The 19,927-nt window shown below is 51.0% G+C and overlaps 1 protein-coding gene across 1 annotated transcript in view; it reads left to right on the top strand.

The window, feature by feature from the left end:
- RPS6KB1 (ribosomal protein S6 kinase B1) overlaps positions 1 to 19,927 on the top strand; it is a 526,632-nt gene that overhangs the window by 303,055 nt on the left and 203,650 nt on the right. The window contains exon 10 of the mRNA XM_085649414.1: positions 9,946 to 10,053. Within this exon, the coding sequence (XP_085505540.1) occupies positions 9,946 to 10,053 (108 nt within the window). The remainder of the gene's footprint in view (positions 1 to 9,945; positions 10,054 to 19,927) is intronic.

The raw sequence follows: 19,927 nt of genomic DNA on the forward strand, positions 1-19,927 counted from the left end.
GCCCTTTTCATTGTTACACCTTGATTAGGGTAAGCAAAACGGTCAGGTCTACACGCCAAGATGGCCGCGATGTTTACAGTACTCATCACGTGACTTGCAGGGGGCGTTTTTCCGTCTGCCTGATACAGGTGTTCCAGGTCGGATTAGACCCTTTACGCTATAAAAAGCAAAATATGTAACAAAGTCGTACCGTACTGGAGGACCTTATTTGGAGCCGATCTTCATTTCCAACTGCAACCAATATATTGCGGTGAGTTTGTCTCTGGAATTGTTATGTTAGGGAAAACGCTAGGTATATGGGACTAGGGTCCACTTTTAACTCCGCGGGAGTTTGTCCAATTAAATGATATAGAGGGTGATCCACGTTCAAAACAGTTAATTCCTTTAATTGAAATGTTGAAGGACAGCTTTCTGAATGGGAGTTTGACGTTACCAGTCTTTCGCGCTACAGGTTAGGAGTATAAGCTTGTGTAACATCTAAGGAATCACACTTAGGATAGAGAAAGTCAAACCTCTTGGCCCTCGTCAGGCTTTACTTGACATCAAAGAGCTAATCTAATGAAAATAGACTGGAAGAAGCTCAAATAGAATTGAATGTGTATTATTTTGTATTTGTGTAGGTTGGTGAATATTCCTTTAAACATATCTCTGACAATATCGTCAGCCAAACTGAAAAAACGAAAATAGAGAGAAAAAAAAACTACGGTCTTGGATACAGTCATTATAGGGAAGGTAGGTTATTTGTTACCGATTATACGGCCGCACTCCCCTCCCGCTCCCAAACTTGAAAATAACTCTACACACTAATATATCCCTGTTACCTGTCATATGTCGTGGTACCCACTCTTAGCAAACGTGAGTGGGCCGAGCTGAATTTAGAGACTATTTCCCCTTGTATTTGATCTTAGGCACATAGGGGACCAATGGTAGGTGGATACTTTTAATCATTCCTACCTCTACCTTTATTTTAAAAAGAGCAAGTCTCCCACATTATCGTTATACCACTATCAACAATGGTCGTATGTTTCAATCTAGAGCCCATGACCATTGTTACTTCCACCTTTCCTTTGGCATTGACTGATAGACCTCTATGCATTTGTGGATTATCGGATAATAATTGGAACGATTTCATGTTACAGATTCCCTAACAAGGAAGAAAATTCCTGAGAGGAACTACTGTCCATCATACCAACATACACTTTGGAACTTTAAATAGATCTCTCTCACAAATCGGTAGGTGGAGCTTGTATCTATCGTTGCCATATTGCTCTACCTGACACAATGTGGAATACTCTTTGAATTCCCAGCATCCCATATCTAACCACCAAATACATAGTGTCTAATTCTTACTAGGATATTAGGAACCTTCTATCTCACCACTCATTTCTATCATGTCCTGCCCTCTTGAAAAATGGTATATGCACTTGAAGTATTGTAATGAGAGAACACTCTTTATTAATTTGAACAGTCCATTTCCTCATTATGGCCCTTCATGTATACATGGACTGTATGACATCTAATGTATTTTCAACTTTATATACTTCATAAATCAAAATCAATGTGAAAAAATCTGTCTTTGTGTAGGCTTCTTTTTTGTATGTATTGTTATAACAATTTTTAGAATGTGATACTGTTCGGTGTTGTATATACATATGTGTAATTGTATGTCTATGTATATACATATGTGTAATTGTATGTCTATGTATTTTTAACAGCCCTGAAGAAGTCCTGTCTTAGGACGAAACGCGTCGGCTGTGCCGCACTGTAAATGTTTTATGAATTTGGAATAAAGAAACGAAACTAAGGAATACCCCCTCGTCTTATAATTGGAATGAGACTATATATATTGTTTTAATTGATTATCAATGTACACATGTGGTGCACCTTGGCTTTTTGATCAACCTTAGAAGAACCCTTCTTCCATCTTCATAAAGATAGTGGTTCTTTGTACAAACCCTAAAATTCCTTCCAAAAGTAGTCTCTGCTATTCATATTAACCAATCAGTTGAGTTACCTGTGTACTTCCCTCAACCTCATTCAGAAGCAGAAAGAGCTCTACATACACTTAGTCAAAACCGTACTAATATACTATATAACAACTTTTTATTGCCTTTGCTTCACCTCATAAAGGGAATCCTATCTCTAAATCGGGTATTTCTAGATGGATTGTTAAATGTATTCAAACTTGTTATGTTACAGCTGAAAGAACTTAACCTATACCTTCTAGAGCACATTCTACTCACAAAATAGGAGCATCTACACCCTTTTAGGTAACATTCCCATAGCTGACATATGTGAAGCAGCTCCATGGTCTACACCACACACATTTACCAAACATTGTGTGGATGTTAGCAGGTCAACAAGCTAATGTAAGACAACTAGTGCTAAAACACTTATCTGAAAGAAACACGTTAGTTAGATTCCTCACCTTAGAATATCCCCAGGCGTCAGACTGGATCCGGAAGATTTTTCGTCAGCAATACCCCTTGCGCGTCGCTAGGCGTCGTCTGCGGCTCCGCGTCCGTCGTCGGCGTCGTGCGCCGGGATGACGTCGTCGGAGTACTTAGACGCCGCCCTCGCGCGCTGACGTCAGTTCTTCTTTTTTCCGCGCCAGTAAGCGCAGATCCGGGAGAGCTACCCCTTTTAGTCTTTTTTGACTAAATCTTTTTTGATCATTTTTGATCCTTGTCTGTCGACATCTGGTGCCGGTAGGATGCCTGGGTTCAAGGCTTGTGAGGATTGTCATCGACTGATGTCGGTGACCGATCACCACCGCCGGTGCCTCTACTGCTTAGGCCCCGACCACGACGCGGAGTCGTGCAACGACTGTCAGGCCCTGACTTCGAAGGCTAGGCGGGAGCGGTCCCGCAAGCTTCTCGAGCTTCGCCACTCGGCTCCGCGTCGTGCGCGATCCCGGTCCAGGAGGAGGTCCAAGGATCGCTCGCGGAGCCCTAGCCGACGCCATCGCTCGTCCGGCTCCAAGTCGTTGGGTAAGTCCAAACGCTCCAAGAAGTCCAAGAGGCGACATCGCTCTTCGGACTCCCCTCGCCGGTCGCGCGACTCGGCCGAGTGTCAGGGTGGTTCCACCCCCGCGGCTCCGGCGGAGCCGCAGGTGCCGCGTCCGCCCCCATACCTTCCGGTCCCTGGGGCTGACGCGGCGCCGGCGGAGATCAGTGCCTTCCTCTCGGCCATGAGGAGCCTGGCCCCGCCGTCGACGCCCGCTGGCGCGCCTTCGGGCCCCGCGGACTCGACTGGGCGACCTCGCGTGCCGGCGGCTCCGGCCCCGGCGCCGTCGACGACTCCGGTCTCGACGCCGCAGGTCCCCGCGGGGCCCTTGCCTGGGCCCCAGTCGACGCCGGTTGACCTAGTCACTCCTCCACCGGCGCCGACGCCTGAACCACCGACGCCGTCACCGGCGACGCCGACACCTGTGACGCCGACACCCCGGTTTAGCCCTCATCCGGACCCGACGCCGGCACGGCGTCCGCCGACGCCGCATCCGACGCCGCTTGAGTCCTACCATCTCTACAGTCCGGTTCCGATCATTCCTCCTGTTTATCAGGAATCGGAAGAAGGGGGCGACTGGGAGGGGTTCGAGGACCCTCTGGCTGTTCAGTCACAGCTTTCTCAGGACTGGGCAGATGAACTGGGGGAGGCCAGTGGGCTGGACACCTCGCCAGACACTGGATTCACTTCTCCTCCGACCGTGGCTTCGGAGGAGGGTGCAGCATTTTCTGTGGTGCTGCGCAAGGCGGCTGAGGCCCTTGGGCTCGAGTTGCCTGCCGTGGCTGTGAGGACTAACATCCTCACTGAGGTGCTTCAAACCTCAGCAAGCTCCACTGAGCCTCTGCTGCCGTTCAACGAGGCCCTCACTGACGTTCTGCAGGGCACCTGGTCCAAGCCCTCCACAGTTCCTCCTGCGGACAGGAACGTTGCCAGGCGCCACCGCCCTGCTCCGGGCGACCCCAGTTTCCTGTCCCAACACCCCACCCCCGAGAGTCTGGTTATCCAGGCCTCTACTTCCCAATCCTCCTTCCCGACCGCTCCGCCGGATCGGGATTCCAAGAGACTCGAGCAGTTCGGCAAGAAACTGTTTTCGTCCCTTAGTTTGGGCCTGCGGTCCTTAAATACCGCCTGTCTCTTGGACCGTTATTCCCATTCCCTGTGGGATACGGTGGAGGACGTGCTGCCCCTGTGTCCGGAGGAGGTCCGGACGCGTCTTACCCAGGCTTTGGCCGATGGGAGGGATGCAGCACGGCACGCCATACGATGTGGGCTTGACACCACGGACTCGCTGGGTCGGGCGATTTCCACCACGGTGGCGCTCCGCCGCCACGCCTGGATGCGGTCCACGTCATTTTCCGGGGATGTCCAGACAACCCTCATGGACATGCCCTTTGATGGCACTCGCCTGTTTGGTGAGAAGGCGGACAGTGCGCTGAACCGCTTTAAGGACTCCCGGGCTACGGCCAAGTCCTTGGGCCTCGCGGCTCCGCGGGCGCACACCTCCGCTTTTCGCCCCTTTCGTGGCCAAGGAAGGGGCGCCCCCTCACGTCCGCAAAGCCACCAGCCGCAGAACCAACCTGCGCGCGGTCGCGGACGTGGCTTCCGCCGTGGCGGAAATGGAGGCCGACGTGGTCAGCCCACATCCACCCCGGCAGCATCCGCCTCAAAGCCTTCCTAGTCCGAGCTTTCAGGCCCATACCACGCCAGTGGGCGGCAGAGTTCGCCATCACCTGCCCCACTGGCGGTCCATAACATCGGACAGGTGGGTGCTGCAAATCGTCCGAAGGGGCTACTCCCCTTCGAGACGACCCCTCCAGCCATGCCACCGCAGCACCACCGTATCTCGGGGGATCATTTGGATCTTCTCCGCGAGGAAGTTTCGGCTCTCTTGGCCAAGGGGGCCGTCGAGCGCGTTCCGAGTCCAGAAGTAGGTCGTGGTTGTTATTCCCACTACTTTCTGGTTCCCAAGAAGGGCAAGGGGGGCCTACGCCCTATCTTGGACCTCCGGAACGTCAATGCCTTCCTCCGGAAGGAAAGGTTCAAGATGCTAACGTTGGCTCAGGTTTTAGCTGCCCTAGACCCTGGAGACTGGATGGTAGCGTTGGACTTGCAGGACGCTTATTTACACATCCCCGTCCTGCCGGCCCACCGGCGTTACCTGCGGTTCACGGTGGGCCAAGAGCACTTTCAGTTTACCGTGCTCCCCTTCGGCCTCACCAGTGCCCCTCGGGTGTTCACGAAAGTGATGGCGGTGGTCGCAGCTCATCTGCGCAGATCAGGGGTTCCAGTCTTCCCCTATCTCGACGACTGGTTGTTGAAGGCGGGCTCGCCCCAGGCAGTCGTCTCCCACCTCCAGACTACGGCGGATCTCCTGCATTTGCTGGGGTTTTCCATCAACGTGCCGAAGTCACACCTGAGTCCCTCTCAGGAGCTCCTCTTCATCGGAGCGGTTCTCGATTCGGCGCGGTTCCGGGTCCATCCACCGGAACAGCGGGTCCGGGATATGCGGGCCCTGATTCCCATCTTTCGGCCTCTATCCCGGGTTTCGGTCAGGCTAGTGTTGCGGCTTCTGGGGCTGATGGCCTCCTGCATCCTACTAGTGCATCACGCCAGGCGGCGCATGCGGGCTCTGCAGTGGGACCTGAAGTTTCAGTGGGCCCAGCATCACGGCAACCTGTCCGACCATGTCTTGATCTCGGAGGGCACTGCACAACAGTTGCAGTGGTGGCTCATGGACCGCGAGTGGGTCAAGGGCAAGAGCCTCTCCCTTCCCCAACCAGAGCATGTCGTAGTGACGGATGCGTCCCTCCTGGGATGGGGTGGCCATATGGGAGAGGCGGAGATCAGAGGCCTCTGGTCTCCGGCGGAGTCTCGTCTCCACATCAACCTGTTGGAGTTGAGAGCGATCCGGCTTGCACTGAAAGCCTTCCTTCCCTCTGTCAGGGGAAGTGTCGTGCAGGTGTTCACGGACAACACCACCGCCATGTGGTACTGCAACAAACAGGGCGGGGTGGGGTCGTGGACCCTTTGTCAGGAGGCTCTGCGCCTCTGGACATGGCTGGAACACCAGGGCGTCACCCTGGTGGTTCAACATCTGGCGGGCTCTCTGAACGCCAGAGCAGACGAACTCAGCCGCCGGTGCATGATGGATCACGAATGGCGTCTGAACTCCGAAGTGGCGCAAGGCCTCTTTCAGCAGTGGGGAGAGCCTTGGTTAGATCTATTCGCCACCGAAGAGAACGCGCAATGTCAGCAGTTCTGCGCGTTGGAATTTCCAAGGCGGCACTCGCTCGGCGACGCTTTTCGTCACGAGTGGAGTTGCGGTCTGTTGTACGCCTTTCCGCCTATACCACTTCTGCCCAGAGTGCTGAAGAAGATCAGGCACGACCGGGCCCAAGTCATCTTGGTGGCTCCGGATTGGGCACGAAGGTACTGGTATCCCGAGCTACTCAGTATGTTGACCGATCCCCCGATACGTCTGCCCCTTCGGGAGGATCTTCTGTCGCAGCAGCAGGGGACGGTCCTCCACCCGAACCTGTCCAGCCTCCACCTCCATGCGTGGAGATTGAGCGGCGGCAGTTGATGCCATTTGACTTGCCTCCTGAAGTCTGTGATATCATTCTGGCAGCCAGGCGTCCCTCCACAAAGTCGGTATACGCCTGCCGGTGGAACAAATTTGTGGCATGGTGCACAGCAAAGGCTGTGGATCCCCTTTCCGCCCCTCTTTCTGAGGTTCTCCTCTTCCTTCTATCTCTGGCCCGGCAGGGCTCTGCCCTGGGCACCCTGAAAGGTTATCTTGCTGCCATCTCCGCCTTCTTGCGGCTTCCTGATCAGCCTTCTCTTTTCAAGTCCCCTGTGGTTACACGCTTTCTCAAAGGCATTACACACACGTTCCCTCCTGTCCCTTTTGTGATGCCTCAGTGGGACTTGAATCTGGTTTTGACATTCCTGATGTGCGCTCCCTTCGAGCTGCTTCACAATTGTCCTCTTCGTCTTCTAACTCTAAAGACTGCTTTTCTGGTAGCCATCACCTCGGCTAGACGGGTGAGTGAGCTCCAGGCTTTATCTTCAAAGCCTCCTTTTCTGTCTGTTCATCCGGACAAGGTTGTCCTTCGGCCTCGTCCCTCCTTTCTTCCTAAAGTGGTGACTCCATTTCACCTTGGGCAGTCTGTCACCTTGCCCACCTTCTTTCCGCCTCCGCATCCTTCCAAAGAGGAAGAGAGGCTCCACCGTCTGGACCCAAAACGTGCGCTCTCCTTTTATCTGGACCGCACACAACAGTTCCGGTTGGACGACCAGCTTTTTGTTGGGTACGTGGGCGCTAAGAAGGGGAAAGCTGTGCACAAACGAACCATCTCTCGGTGGGTCGTTTTGTGTATAAAAATCTGCTATTCCTTGGCTAAAAAGGACCCTCCTGTTGGGCTGCGCGCCCATTCTACTCGGGCCACGGCGGCTACTACTGCCTTGGGACGGGGAGTCCCTTTGCAGGACATCTGTCAGGCGGCGACGTGGGCTTCGCTACACACGTTTGCCAGGCATTATTGCCTTGACAGCCAAGTCCGGAGGGATGGCTTCTTTGGCCGTTCTGTCCTCCAGGACTTTCTGGTGTGATCTTGGTTCGCAGACCCACCACCGGGGATGGTATTGCTTGGGTATCTATTCTAAGGTGAGGAATCTAACTAACGTGTTTCTTTCAGATGAACAAGTTACTTACCTTCGGTAACGATGTATCTGTAAGAAACATTAGTTAGTTAGATTCCTCACCCCTCCCATCCTCCCCGTTCTGCGAACTGACATCTAGGGTTAAGGCTATCCCTTTCAGGGCCCTAGATTTTATTTTTGGCACCAGTGTCGGTCTTTGCATGGCTCTGCGTTCCTGGCGCGGAAGGCTATGTACAAGAACTGACGTCAGCGCGCGAGGGCGGCGTCTAAGTACTCCGACGTCATCCCGGCGCACGACGCCGACGACGGACGCGGAGCCGCAGACGACGCCTAGCGACGCGCAAGGGGTATTGCTGACGAAAAATCTTCCGGATCCAGTCTGACGCCTGGGGATATTCTAAGGTGAGGAATCTAACTAACTAATGTTTCTTACAGATACATCGTTACCGAAGGTAAGTAACTTGTTCTTTCAAACCACTGCAACACCCACTGGTTAGCCCCCGCTTTGGGAGAATACTTCTATACAGTCTATGCAAAGCATGTGTATCTACAGCACACATGCCTCGAACAGATTGTTACTTACCCTGTAAGCATCTGTTCTTGGCATGTAGAGTTGTAGATTCACATGCGCCTTTCCTCCTCCCCAGACACCTATGGTTATTGCAGTTCTAATTATTCACATTACATATGCAGTTCCATCTTTATACTACACTTAGTTACTCCATTCTCACCCACTTGCGGGAAAACAATCCAGTGGAGTCGATGCCCATGCGCATTATCACCGAAAGGAGGGGTCACTTTACCGCTTGACTGGACAAGACTTCTTCAAAGAAAAACAACTTGTCAATATCCAATCCCAACACTAGATGGCAGGAGTATGCAAAGCATGTTAATCTACAGCCCTACATGCCAAAAACAGATGCTCACAGGGTAAGTGACATATTCAGTTCAAGGCATGTGTGCTGATCGATTCCCACCTACCCCCGAAACAACCCAGCTGCTTCGTCCTCTCCCATGGCCTCATGCAACCCCATTTAACACCAGTTCAAACTTCCTGTGTAACGAGCCACCCAGGCCTTAACAGTCAGCCCCAGCATTTCCAAGACCTGACTCTAAAGGTAAATTGTCCCCGTGGACCTCCAGCCTGCTCATGTCTCCTAAGTGCTCACCTACCCCAGTTGCTCAGCCTGTGGAAACTGTCTCCTGGTCCTCCTGTTATAACACCCTGTCTTCTTCCATTGTCTTACAGCCTGGGTGGATCCACATTTAATCATCAGAAACCTGCAGACTCCCAGCCCAGACCTCATAAACTGTCAACATTCACAGAAAGACCCTCCTCCTTGCCCTACACACCTTTATCAGCTACACCTTTGATCCAGCTTTCAACTAACCTTCCCAAAAAATCCTTCAGTAGCCCTTGTCGGCTCCTAGATTGCCATCTGAAACCTGCCACTAGTGCTTAACTGTTTTCTTGTGATGTAGCTGGCCCTATGAGACTCTGGACTCACCCACGTCTTTCCTCTTTCCCGCATGTCCCCTACCACCTCATGACTGCTGTAAACACAACCCCACCTGGCTTCCATAGACTTTCAGTATGATCCTGACATGTCCCCAACACTTGAACTTGAGCAATGCTGAATGACCACCTGAAAAAGACATGTATAGAGAGAGTGAGAGGATGGCGAAGTATGGGAAGCGGCCATGAATGCCAGTCTATGCCAAGTCAGAGGGAAGTAATGAGGGACATCATGAAATGGCCAACAGACTGAGAATATCATGCTTTTCCCAGCAGAGCAAAGATGCCTAGTAAGGGCCTTTGTGCTGGGACTGAGAGATCCTATAGGATAAACATGAAGGGACCCATACCAATAAGGGAGACATTGCAATGGAGAGTGTAGGCACTAGGAGCACTCTATTCACGCTGAGGTAGAGTTCCATTGCCAGACGACCATCATAAATGGAGAAACAAAATAGCCTATTATGCCATAAATAAGAAGGGCAATCAATGGCTAGCTGCCATTTCAGTCACAGATACCTTGCTCACCATGAGCAAAGCACAGACTGCTGAGCAACATTGAAGTTATACTTTTCTGACAAAGGGCGCGATAATCTGCAGGTCAGCTTTCACCATGCAGGTCAGAACAAACAGTCCAGTAGGGAGGAACAGATTTTCTAAACCATACAGATGAATGTACTGTTGATGGTCAGCTCGAAATATGCCGGTAAATTAACTTTATCTATTTGAAAGCTTACTTCTGCAATCATGGTGTTTTCTAGCCTCCATTTACTGGGGAAAACAGGAAGAAAACCATCGACAAGATTCTGAAGTGTAAACTGAACTTGCCTCCTTACCTCACACAAGAAGCCAGGGATCTTCTAAAAAAGGTAAGCTAAACATTTTAAATTGTACCAGGATTTGTTGCACATTTTGTTCATATACGTTTTATGTTTTGATAATGGAAAGAGAGATTCCACTATTTGTTAACTGTCTGAAAGAGTATGCCTTTGAATGTGCTTTGCTGTATGTCTCTGGGATTCCACAGAACCGTTTCCAGGGGGTTTCTGTAGCTTGGGTACACTATCAAATTCAGATCAGTTTTACGTAACATGCTATCATCATTGTGTTTAGAGTTTCAGGAGAGGTGCTTGCACAACACGTTTGGTGAGGCCATAATCATTCAGGACTTTTTTCAGGCTGCAAGTTTGCAGGGCTGATTGCAGGTGGTGAGAGTAATGAGAGTGTACTGTTGGAAACAACATCAGTAGCCTTTAGCATTGTATTGGATGAAAAAATAACAATATGCAATTTGACGAAGAGCCTGTGTTTCAGAAGGTGCTGGGCTGATACATTCTGCACACACACATTGTTGTCACCATTCTGATTCATAGGGTTCTTGTCAGAGGATGTGTTTGCTGTGAATGTGTTGAGTTGTATTAATTGTGACATATTGCCATCTGTGTGACACTTTCTACTGTGTTGATTAAGTGAGTTGCATCTAGTGGGTTCTGTTAAGTGTTGAGATGTAGGATATCTGGGTTCATTACTTTAAAGAAATCAAGTTTAGCCACTTAAAATATTGCATCCAATCATTGTACTACTTTCAAGTGGTTATGGACACTGATGCTTTCTGGTTACGTTAAGTAAAGTTGTAGAGACTCAGTGCCAAATGTATTGGCTAAGTCGTGAGTGTGATGTTTGTTGTGTGCTTTATGCTGGCTGCAAAGGAGTAATGAGGTATGATTATAACAGCATGTTCTTGTATTTGTGTGGTCTTGTAGTTTTTGAGGCATCCTGGATGTTTTTAATGGTGCTAGTGGGGCTCATTAACAGCTGGAGTTCAGACGACAGCTGCCAACATAGGTAAAGGTCTACGATTGTCTAACACTTCCGTGGCAAGTTGGAACTTGAACACTTGTTTTCCTGTGCCTACTGTAGACTAGAATTATCTATCTGTGTAATTGCTAAAAGTATGATTTTTCTAACATATTACTTCTGGTATCAATGTGATTTCTTATGGATACTTGCAGCATACTTTCAACTGCAGATTTCTCACCTTGTGACTAATCCCCAGGCGTCTGACTGGATCTGAAAACTTTCAAAACAGTTCTCCTGTGTTTTTCTAGGCCATGTTGTGCAATTTTGCTCCAACGTCGTTCCTTTCTGGAAGTGATGAACAGAGCTGCATATAAGCTCCACCCATGCACGGTTATCAGTTTCTTTCTTTCCGTCCCTTCAAAGGCATATCCAGAACCTGTTCCTTGACTAAATTTCTTCGATGAAAGTTTCTCCATTGTGAAAGGGAAATTTCACCCCCTAAAAGCACAGGGTCCACAAAGTGCTGGGACTGTTAAAAACAGATGTCTGTAATTGACCTTCCGAAGTGTGTTTGTGGTGACTGGGGTCAGACCATGACTCCAAGGCCCAGGGCGACTGCACCCAGATGAACACAAAGGCTGTAGAGGAGGACAAGGCCAAACTCTACATCACCAATGACCTGTCAAAAGGAAGGGCCCGTACCCGAATTGTTATTCTCACAGCAGGTCATTGTTGTGGTCGAAGTCTTCAGGTAAGTCGAAGAACAATCACAAGGGAATTGGCTAATTCCCACTGCATCAGTATGCCTTGAGATCTCCATCTGAGCTTGTTCAGAGTCTTTTCCCAACGTGCCCTGAATTTCCGCCACATTGACGATGTCACAGCAAGAAGAGGCCTTTAGATGGGTCCTGCTGTGCATTTTCAGCACTTTGCTGGCTCCCTCTGGCATGCCTTTGGAACCCAACCCAAGGATTCACAGGATTTCAATTGGGGCCTATGTTTTGGGTTCGTCTTCTGTGCCCCATGTACCCTTGGCACATTGAGGCCAATGCCCGGATGAGGGTGTACAGCCTACTGTGCTTTCTGACTCTGAAATTAATCTGACTCGACCTTGACCTCGACCTTAGTCTTCCCCAGCGTACCCCTCTGGTTCTGATGCCTTGTCCATGTCACTCAGTAGGGCCCAGACTTTGCATAGTCTTTTTGCCATTGGTACGGCGACTACTATGTGTGAAACATAAGTAAAAACCACAGGGCTAGCGGAATCCCACTAAGACAGCACCGGATTTAAAAGTGGCTCAATATAATAATGAGGTGAAAAAAATTATTTATTCACCAGGAGTGTGCACTGTTGGTTAGCACCCGCCAGCACAATGCCGTTCCAATACTTGAGTGGTGCATTTGGTGCTGTGTTTTGTCACTATGTGTGAAACAGTTCTATTCTCAAATATGAGGACGACAACTGGTATGAAGAGCTTCAGGATGTCTTGTTTCTCCCCCTGCTACAGAATAAAGCGCCTTTTTCACTGTTGTGATGCGAAGCGCAGTTGAGGTTTTACTTATGAAATTGCGAATCATGGCTGGGAAAACTAACTTATTGTTGGAAGTTCTTCAGTCTGGCCAGACACCCACTTAACCGCTGCTACCATTTGACAAAGCACTTGCTGACACCCTTCTGGACACCTGGCCTAATCCTTGTTCAGGGCTGTCCATTAATAGCCAAATATCCCATTGCCATAGGACCTGCCTTTCTAATACAGCATCCAACTCGGGAAAGTCTGGTGGTATGGAGGTCTACAAGCAGGAACAGTCCGAATGCCTTCCCTACCACTCCTGCTGATCTTAACTCCAAACAATGAAGATGTTTGGCAAGAGGATTTTCTCCTCCACAAGCCTTTCCCTGAGACCAGTCAATGCCGATTGTCTCCTTGGCCTTTATTCCCATGCCCTGTGAGATACGGTGGCTCGATATTTACTGGCTGTTCTGGAAAATCTTCCTGTCTTTTACACAGCTATCTAGGACAGCAAAACTTGGGATACTTAAAGGACTGGACACAACTGATTGTCTGGTATATTCCATGGGTAATGGTGTAGCCCTCCAGTGCCACACCTGGAATATGTCCACAGAGTTGTCCGAGGAAGTGCAGGCTTCTTTAATGGCCATGTCTTTTAATGGATTTCACCTTTTTGGTGATAAAGATGTCTCTGCCCTGGAACATTTCAAGTAGAGCAGAGAAACTGTATATTCCTTGGCCCTTTCTGCTGTCGCAAGTCAATTCTACCAAACATTTCATGTTCTCCATGGGCACAATAGAAGTTTCTCCATTTATAAGTGCCAGACTCCTCCAGCACAAAAGACTTTTCACCCCTTTCATGGCACAATCCGTGACTCTCAAAAACAAGTAGGACAGTAGGGACAAAGTGTCTCAGTCCCCTCCTCCTCCATCTGCAGCAACCATAGAAACACTTTAGTGTTTCCTTTCCAGCACACAGCCACCAATTCAGAGGGATGATCTTATATTTTCTCAAGGGTGGCAGGCCATTGCGACACAAGTGAGTCCTTCAAAATGTCTGTTGGACCTTTTCCCTTATGTTCATTTCTACCCCGGGCGGCTGATGGAGGACCATCTGTCCATCTTACAGCATTAAGTGTAGATTCCTTTGGTCAAAGGCACCATAGAAAGTGATATAGCCTCTCTATGCTGAACCTTCTTTGTGCCGAAGGATGGGGCCTTTGTCCTATTTTAGATCTTCCCTCTCTCAGCACCTTCCTGTGGAAGGACAAAATCAAGATGCTCACGCTAGCCCAGGTCCTGTCTGCTCTTGTGCCTGGAGACTGGATGATGGTGTTGGACCTGCAGAATGCTTATTTTCCCATCTCCGTCTTGCAAGCCCACAATTATTGCCTGCAGTTCACATTGAGCCAGGAGCATTTTCAGTTTGCGGTGCTATCCCTTGGCCACAGCAGTGCCCCCACGAAAATGATGGCAGTGGTCAAAAAGCACATCTACAAAGGTTGGGAGTACCATTCTTCTCACTGCCCTGACAATTAGCTGTTTAAGGCAGGCTGACCCCAGGCAGCCGTTCTGATTAGGGACTGGTTGTCTTTACCCTGTAATGGAGAATCTGAAAGAGACAATTATAGATTCCTTACCTTAGAATTACCCCCAGGCGTCAGACTGGACCCGGAGAATTTTTTCGTCAGCAGTACCCCTGCGCGTCGAATGGTGGCGTCGGTCTACTCTGCGTTCGTCGTTGGCGTCGTGGTCGCCGGAATAACGTTGCGGTATCTACTTAGATGCTGCCCTCGCGCGCGGATGTCTGTTCTTTCTTAGTCTTGACTAACTTTTTGTAACTTTTGTCGACACCATTTTTGAGTCTATCGACTCCTGGTGCGTGCAGGGATGTACATTCGTCCTCTGCCCGGCTTCAAGGCTTGCAACACAAGTCACAAGCTGATGTCTGTTACGGATCCGCACCGCGTGTGCCTGTGGTGCCTGGAGCACGACCATGATCCCAAGTCGTGTGCTGACTGCCGGACCTTGAATACGAAGTCTTTGCGGGAGTGGTCCTGAAAAATTCTCGAGGCCCGGCAGTCTGCTCTGTGCCGTTCGAGGACCCGCTAGTGTGGGAGGTCGAGGGACCGGTCACGGAGTCACCACCACTAGTCCTTGAAGTCTTCACACTCCTCAGATAAGTCGAAGCACAAGAAGTAGTCGAAGAAGCATCGTCCCTCTTCGACTTCTCCATGTCTGTCGGCGGACGCGACGAGGGATGCGGACGGGACCCGTCCTGTGGCTCCGCGTGCAGAGCCTGAAGGATCGACTCCGAGCTTTCCTCCTTTTCCGGAAGCCAGAGCAACCCCTGCCCACCTTCAGAGTTTCTACGAAGCGATGCATACCATCTTTGGGCAGCCCGACTCTGCCGGCGCGCCTTCGGCTGGGTGCCATGGGTCTTCGATCACGGCACGGTCCCCTTGAATCCAGGCCTGGATCCGGATCGGTGCCGGTCGACTTTTTTACACCTCCCCCGGTGCCGACTCCACCAGCACCGCAACCGACGCCGGTTGTGTCCCCAGCCGGCATCGACCCTGGTCTCCACCCTGACTTGGACACGGGACCGGACCGACGCCGGATCTGGCGCTGAGCGGTACTTTTGTACCTCTGTTCTACCCTGGCGTTCCCTATAGGCCGCATTGGCAGCCAGAAGAGGGTGAGGAGGGCTGGGAGGTGTCTGTGGACCCTTTAGCTGACCAGTTGGATGAACCGGACTGGAGAGAGGAGTTGAGGGAAGCCAGTGGTCTGCATACCTCTCTAGACCTTGGCATGCGGTCTCCTTCTACCTTGGCTATGGAGGAGGGTGCTTCTTACGCAGTGGTGTTGCGTAGGGCGACAGAGGCCCTCAACCTACCTACGGTGGCAGTCAGGACAAATCTCTTGACGGAAGTGCTTCGACCGGCAGCGTCCTCCTCAGAGCCCCTGCTGCCTTTTAATGAAGCCCTTACCGACATCCTTTTGTGCACCTGGTCCAGGTCCAACACAGGGGCTCCTGTGGATAGGATGATTGCCTGATGCCACCGCCTGGCTCCGGGTGACCCCTCTTTCCTCTCCCAATACCCCACCCCTGAGAGCTTGTTGGTCCAAGCCTCTACGTCCGAAGGCGCATTCCCTATCGCACCACCTGATAGATAATCCAAAAAGCTGGACCAACTTGGGGAGATATTTTCTTTCTCCAGCTTGGGACTGCGGTCGGTAAACACTGCATGTCTGTTAGGCCGTTACACCCACTCTGTGTGGGATACGGTAGCGCAGGTGCTGCCACAGTGCCCGGAGGAGACCTGCGCCGTGCTCTCCCTTGCAGTTACTGAAGGGAGAGACGCAGCTAAGTTTGCCATTAGATGTGGACGGGACACCACTGACTCGCTAGGCAGGACGATTTCAACGTCGGTAGCCCTTCGACGCTACGCCCAGCTGAGGTAGACTGTTTTTTCCGGGGATGTCCAGGCTACCTTGCTGGACATGCCTTATGAAGGCCGTCGCCTGTTCGGCGACAAAGCAGACCACGCGCTAGAGCACTTCAAGGACTTCTAGGCTACGGTCAGGCCTTTGGGTCTCTCCACCACCCACCCTGCGCAGTCTGCTTTTCGCCCCTTCGGTAGCTACGGAAGGGGTGGCCACGGAAGGGGTGCCCTGCATTGTTCCAACCAGAGCCACAGGCCGGCGCAAGCTGTCCAGCCCCTGAGCGTCCCGGGACGTGGGTCCCACCGTCGTGGGTCTGGGGGCCAGCGAGCAGGCCAGTCCACCAGTGTCCCCTCTGCAGCAGCCTCCAAACCCACCTAGTCCGACCTTTCATGGCCACCAATCGCCAGTAGGCGGCAGGATTTGCCATTACCTCCCCCACTAGTGCACCATCACGTCGGACAGGTGGGTTTTGCGGATAATCCACAGGGGCTACTCCCTCTCCTTCAAGACTACTCCTCAAGCCATGCCTACTCAGCACCATCGCCTGTCGGATGATCTGGCCCTTCTTCAACAGGAAGTTATGGCTTTCTTGGCCAAGGGAGCCATTGTGCGAGTTCCTGACCCAGAAGTAGGTCATGGTTGTTATTCCCACTACTTTCTGGTGCCCAAGAAGGGCAAATGCCTGCGTCCTATCTTGGATCTCAGGAGCGTCAACCACTTTCTCAGGAAGGAGTTCAAAATGTTGACACAAGCTCAGGTCCTGTCTACCCTCGACCCTGGAGACTGGATGGTAGCGTTGGACTTGCAGGGCGCTTATTTTCACATCCCGGTCCTGTCGGCCCACTGGTGTTACCTGCGGTTCATGGTAGGCCACAAGCACTTTCAGTTTACCGTGCTCTCCTTTGGCCTTACCAGCGCCCCTCAGGTGTTCACAAAAGTGATTGCGGTGGGCGCAATCACTTTCCCCTATCTCGACAACTGGCTGCTGAAGGTGGGCTCGCCCCACAGCAGTAGTCTCCCACCTCCAGACTACGGCAGACCTCCTGCACTCATTGGGGTTCACTATAAACGTGCCGAAGTCACACCTGATCCCCTCTTGGAAGCTCCTTTTCATCGGAACGGTTCTGGACACAAAGTAGTTTCCGGCTTATCCTCCCGAGCAGCGAGTCCGGGATATTCGGGCTATGATTTCTTTCAGCCTCTATCCCGGGTTTTGGTCAGAATGGCCCTGAGGCTGCTGGGCCTCCTGCATCCTGCTAGGCCTCCTGCATCCTGCTAGGCCTCCTGCATCCTGCTAGTGGATCATGTCCGGTGGCGTATGCAGGCTCTGCAGTGGGACCTGAAGTTCCAGTGGGCTCAGCATCAGGAGAATCTGTCCGATTGCGTTCAGATCTTCGAGGTCACTGCACGACAATTGCAGGGGTGGCGAACAAACTGGGATTGGGTCAACGGCAGATTACTCTCCCTTCCTCAACCAGAGTTCACCGTGGTGACGGATGCATCACTTCTGGGGTGGGGTGGCCACATGGTCTCTGGCAAAGTCCAGGCTCCACATCAACCTTCTGGAGCTCTGGGTGATCCTTCTTGCACTTGTTCACGGTCAACACCACTGTCATGTGGTACTGCAACAAACAGGGTGGGGTGGGGTGGGGATGTGGACCCTATGTCAAGAGGCTCTCCGTCTTTGGACGTGGCTGGATCATCAGGGAGTATCCCTGGTGGTTCAACACCTGGCAGGTTCTCTGAACACCATGGTGGACAAACTCAGCCGCAGGTGCATGATGGATCACGAATGGCGTCTTCACTCAGAGGTGGTGCAAGGTTTCTTTCAGCAGTGGGGAGAGCCTTGGTTAGATCTACTCGCCACCGAATAGAACGCACAATGGCAGCAATTCTGAGCATTGGAATTTCCAAGGCAGCACTCGCTATGCGACGTTTTTTGTTGCGAGTTAGGTTGTGGTCTTCTATACCCCTTTCCGCCTATACCACTTCTGCCCAGAGTGCTGAAGAAGATCAAGCTTGACCGGGCCTAAGTCATTCTTTTGGCTCTGGATTGGGCACGAAGAGTCTGATATCCCGAGCTGTTACACTTGGCCATCGATCCGCCGGTCAGACTCCCTCTTCGGAAGGATCTTCTGTTGCAGCAACAGGACAGTCCTCTACCCGAACCTGTCCAGTCCTCACCTCCTTGCATAGAGATTGAGCGGGGACAGTTGACAGCCTTCAACCTTCCTCCCGAAGTCTGTGATGTTATCTTGGCAGCCAGGCATCCCTCCACTAAGACGGTATACGCCTGCAGATTGAACAAATTTGTGGCATGGTGGACAGCAAAGGCTGTAGATCCCCTTTCTGCCCCTCGTTCTGAGGTTTTCTTGTTCCTCCTTTTTTAGGCCCGGTAGGGCTCTGCTCTGGGCACCCGGAAGGGCTACCTCTCAGCCATTTAAGCCTTTCTTAGGCTTCCTGATCAGCCTTCTCTTTTCATGTCCCCTGTTGTAAATCGCTTCCTTAAGGGCATTACTCATCTTTTTGCTCCTGTTCTCTTCTTAATGCCACAGTGGCATTTGAACTTGGTTCTAACTTCTTATGTGCGCTCCTTTTGAGCCGCTAGATAACTGTCCTCTCAGACTTCTGACTTTAAAGACTGCCTTTCTGGTTGCCAGGCCCCTTCTTCAAAACCTCCTTTTCTGGCTGTTCATCCAGATAAGGTTGTCTTTCGAACTCAAACCTCTTTTCGTCCCAAGGTGGTTACTTCTTTCCATATTGGTCAAAGCATCACTTTGCCCACCTTTTTTCCACCTCTGCATCCTTCTAAGGAGGAAGAAAGACTCCACCATCTGGATCCAAAACGTGCGCTTTTATTTTATTTGAATCACACAAAGCAGTCTCGGGTGGATGACCAGCTCTTTGTTGGCTATGTCGGCACCAAAAAAGGTCAGGCCGTGCATAAACGTACCATCTCCAGGTGGGTCGTTTTGTGCATAAAAGCATGCTATTCTTTAGCAAAGAAGGAGCCTCCAGTGGCGCTTCTGGCCTATTCCACCAGAGGGACGGCAGCTACCCCTGCTTTGGGACGTGGAGTCCCCCTCAGTGACAACTGTCAGGCAGCTACGTGGGCTTCTCTGCACACGTTCACAAAACACTACTGCCTGGACAGCCAGGTCAGGAGAGACAGCTTCTTTGGCCTTCTGTTCTCCAGGATTTTATGGTGTGAACTTAGTTTACAGACCCACTTTGGGGTTGGTATTGCTGGGGTATCTATTCTAAGGTAAGGAATCTATAACTAATTTTCTCTTTCAGATGAACAAGTTACTTACCTTTGATACAGATATATCGTTAGGAGACCTAGATTAGTTATAGATTCCTTACCGCCCACCCATCCCATCCTCTCCGCTCTACGAACTGACTTCTAGGGAAAGGGAATCCCTTTCAGGGCCCTAGTTTTGTACACCAGTGGTCAGTGTCTTGCATGGCTCTGCGCTTCTGGTGTAGAATGTCGTGTAAAAGAACTGACGTCAGCGTCTAATTAGATACCACAGCGTCATTCCGGCGACCACTATGCCAATGACTAACGCGGAATCGACCGACAAGATCTTTCGTTGCGCTGGGGTACTGCTGATGAAAACATTCTCCAGGTCCAGTTTGACATCTGGGGATAATTCTAAGGTAAGGAATCTATAACAAATCTGTCTCCTACAGATATCGCTACAGAAGGTAAGTAACTTTTTTTCTTCAAGGGCATTCGGGCTATGATCCAGATGTTTCTGCATCTGTCCTGGATCTCAGTGCAGATGACTGAGGCTGCTAGGATGTTGGCCTCCTGCATTTTGCTGGTGTCACATGCCAGATGGCACACGCGGTCTTTGCAGGGAGACCTAAATTCTCAGTGGGTGCAACGTGGAATTCCGTCGAGTTGTATCCGGATTTCAGAGGAGACTGAAAAAGATTTTGCAGTGATGGTCTGCTGGACCATGATTGAGTCAGT

This window comes from Triturus cristatus, chromosome 3_2 (genome assembly GCF_964204655.1).
Source record: "Triturus cristatus chromosome 3_2, aTriCri1.1, whole genome shotgun sequence".
Lineage (NCBI taxonomy): Eukaryota > Metazoa > Chordata > Amphibia > Caudata > Salamandridae > Triturus > Triturus cristatus.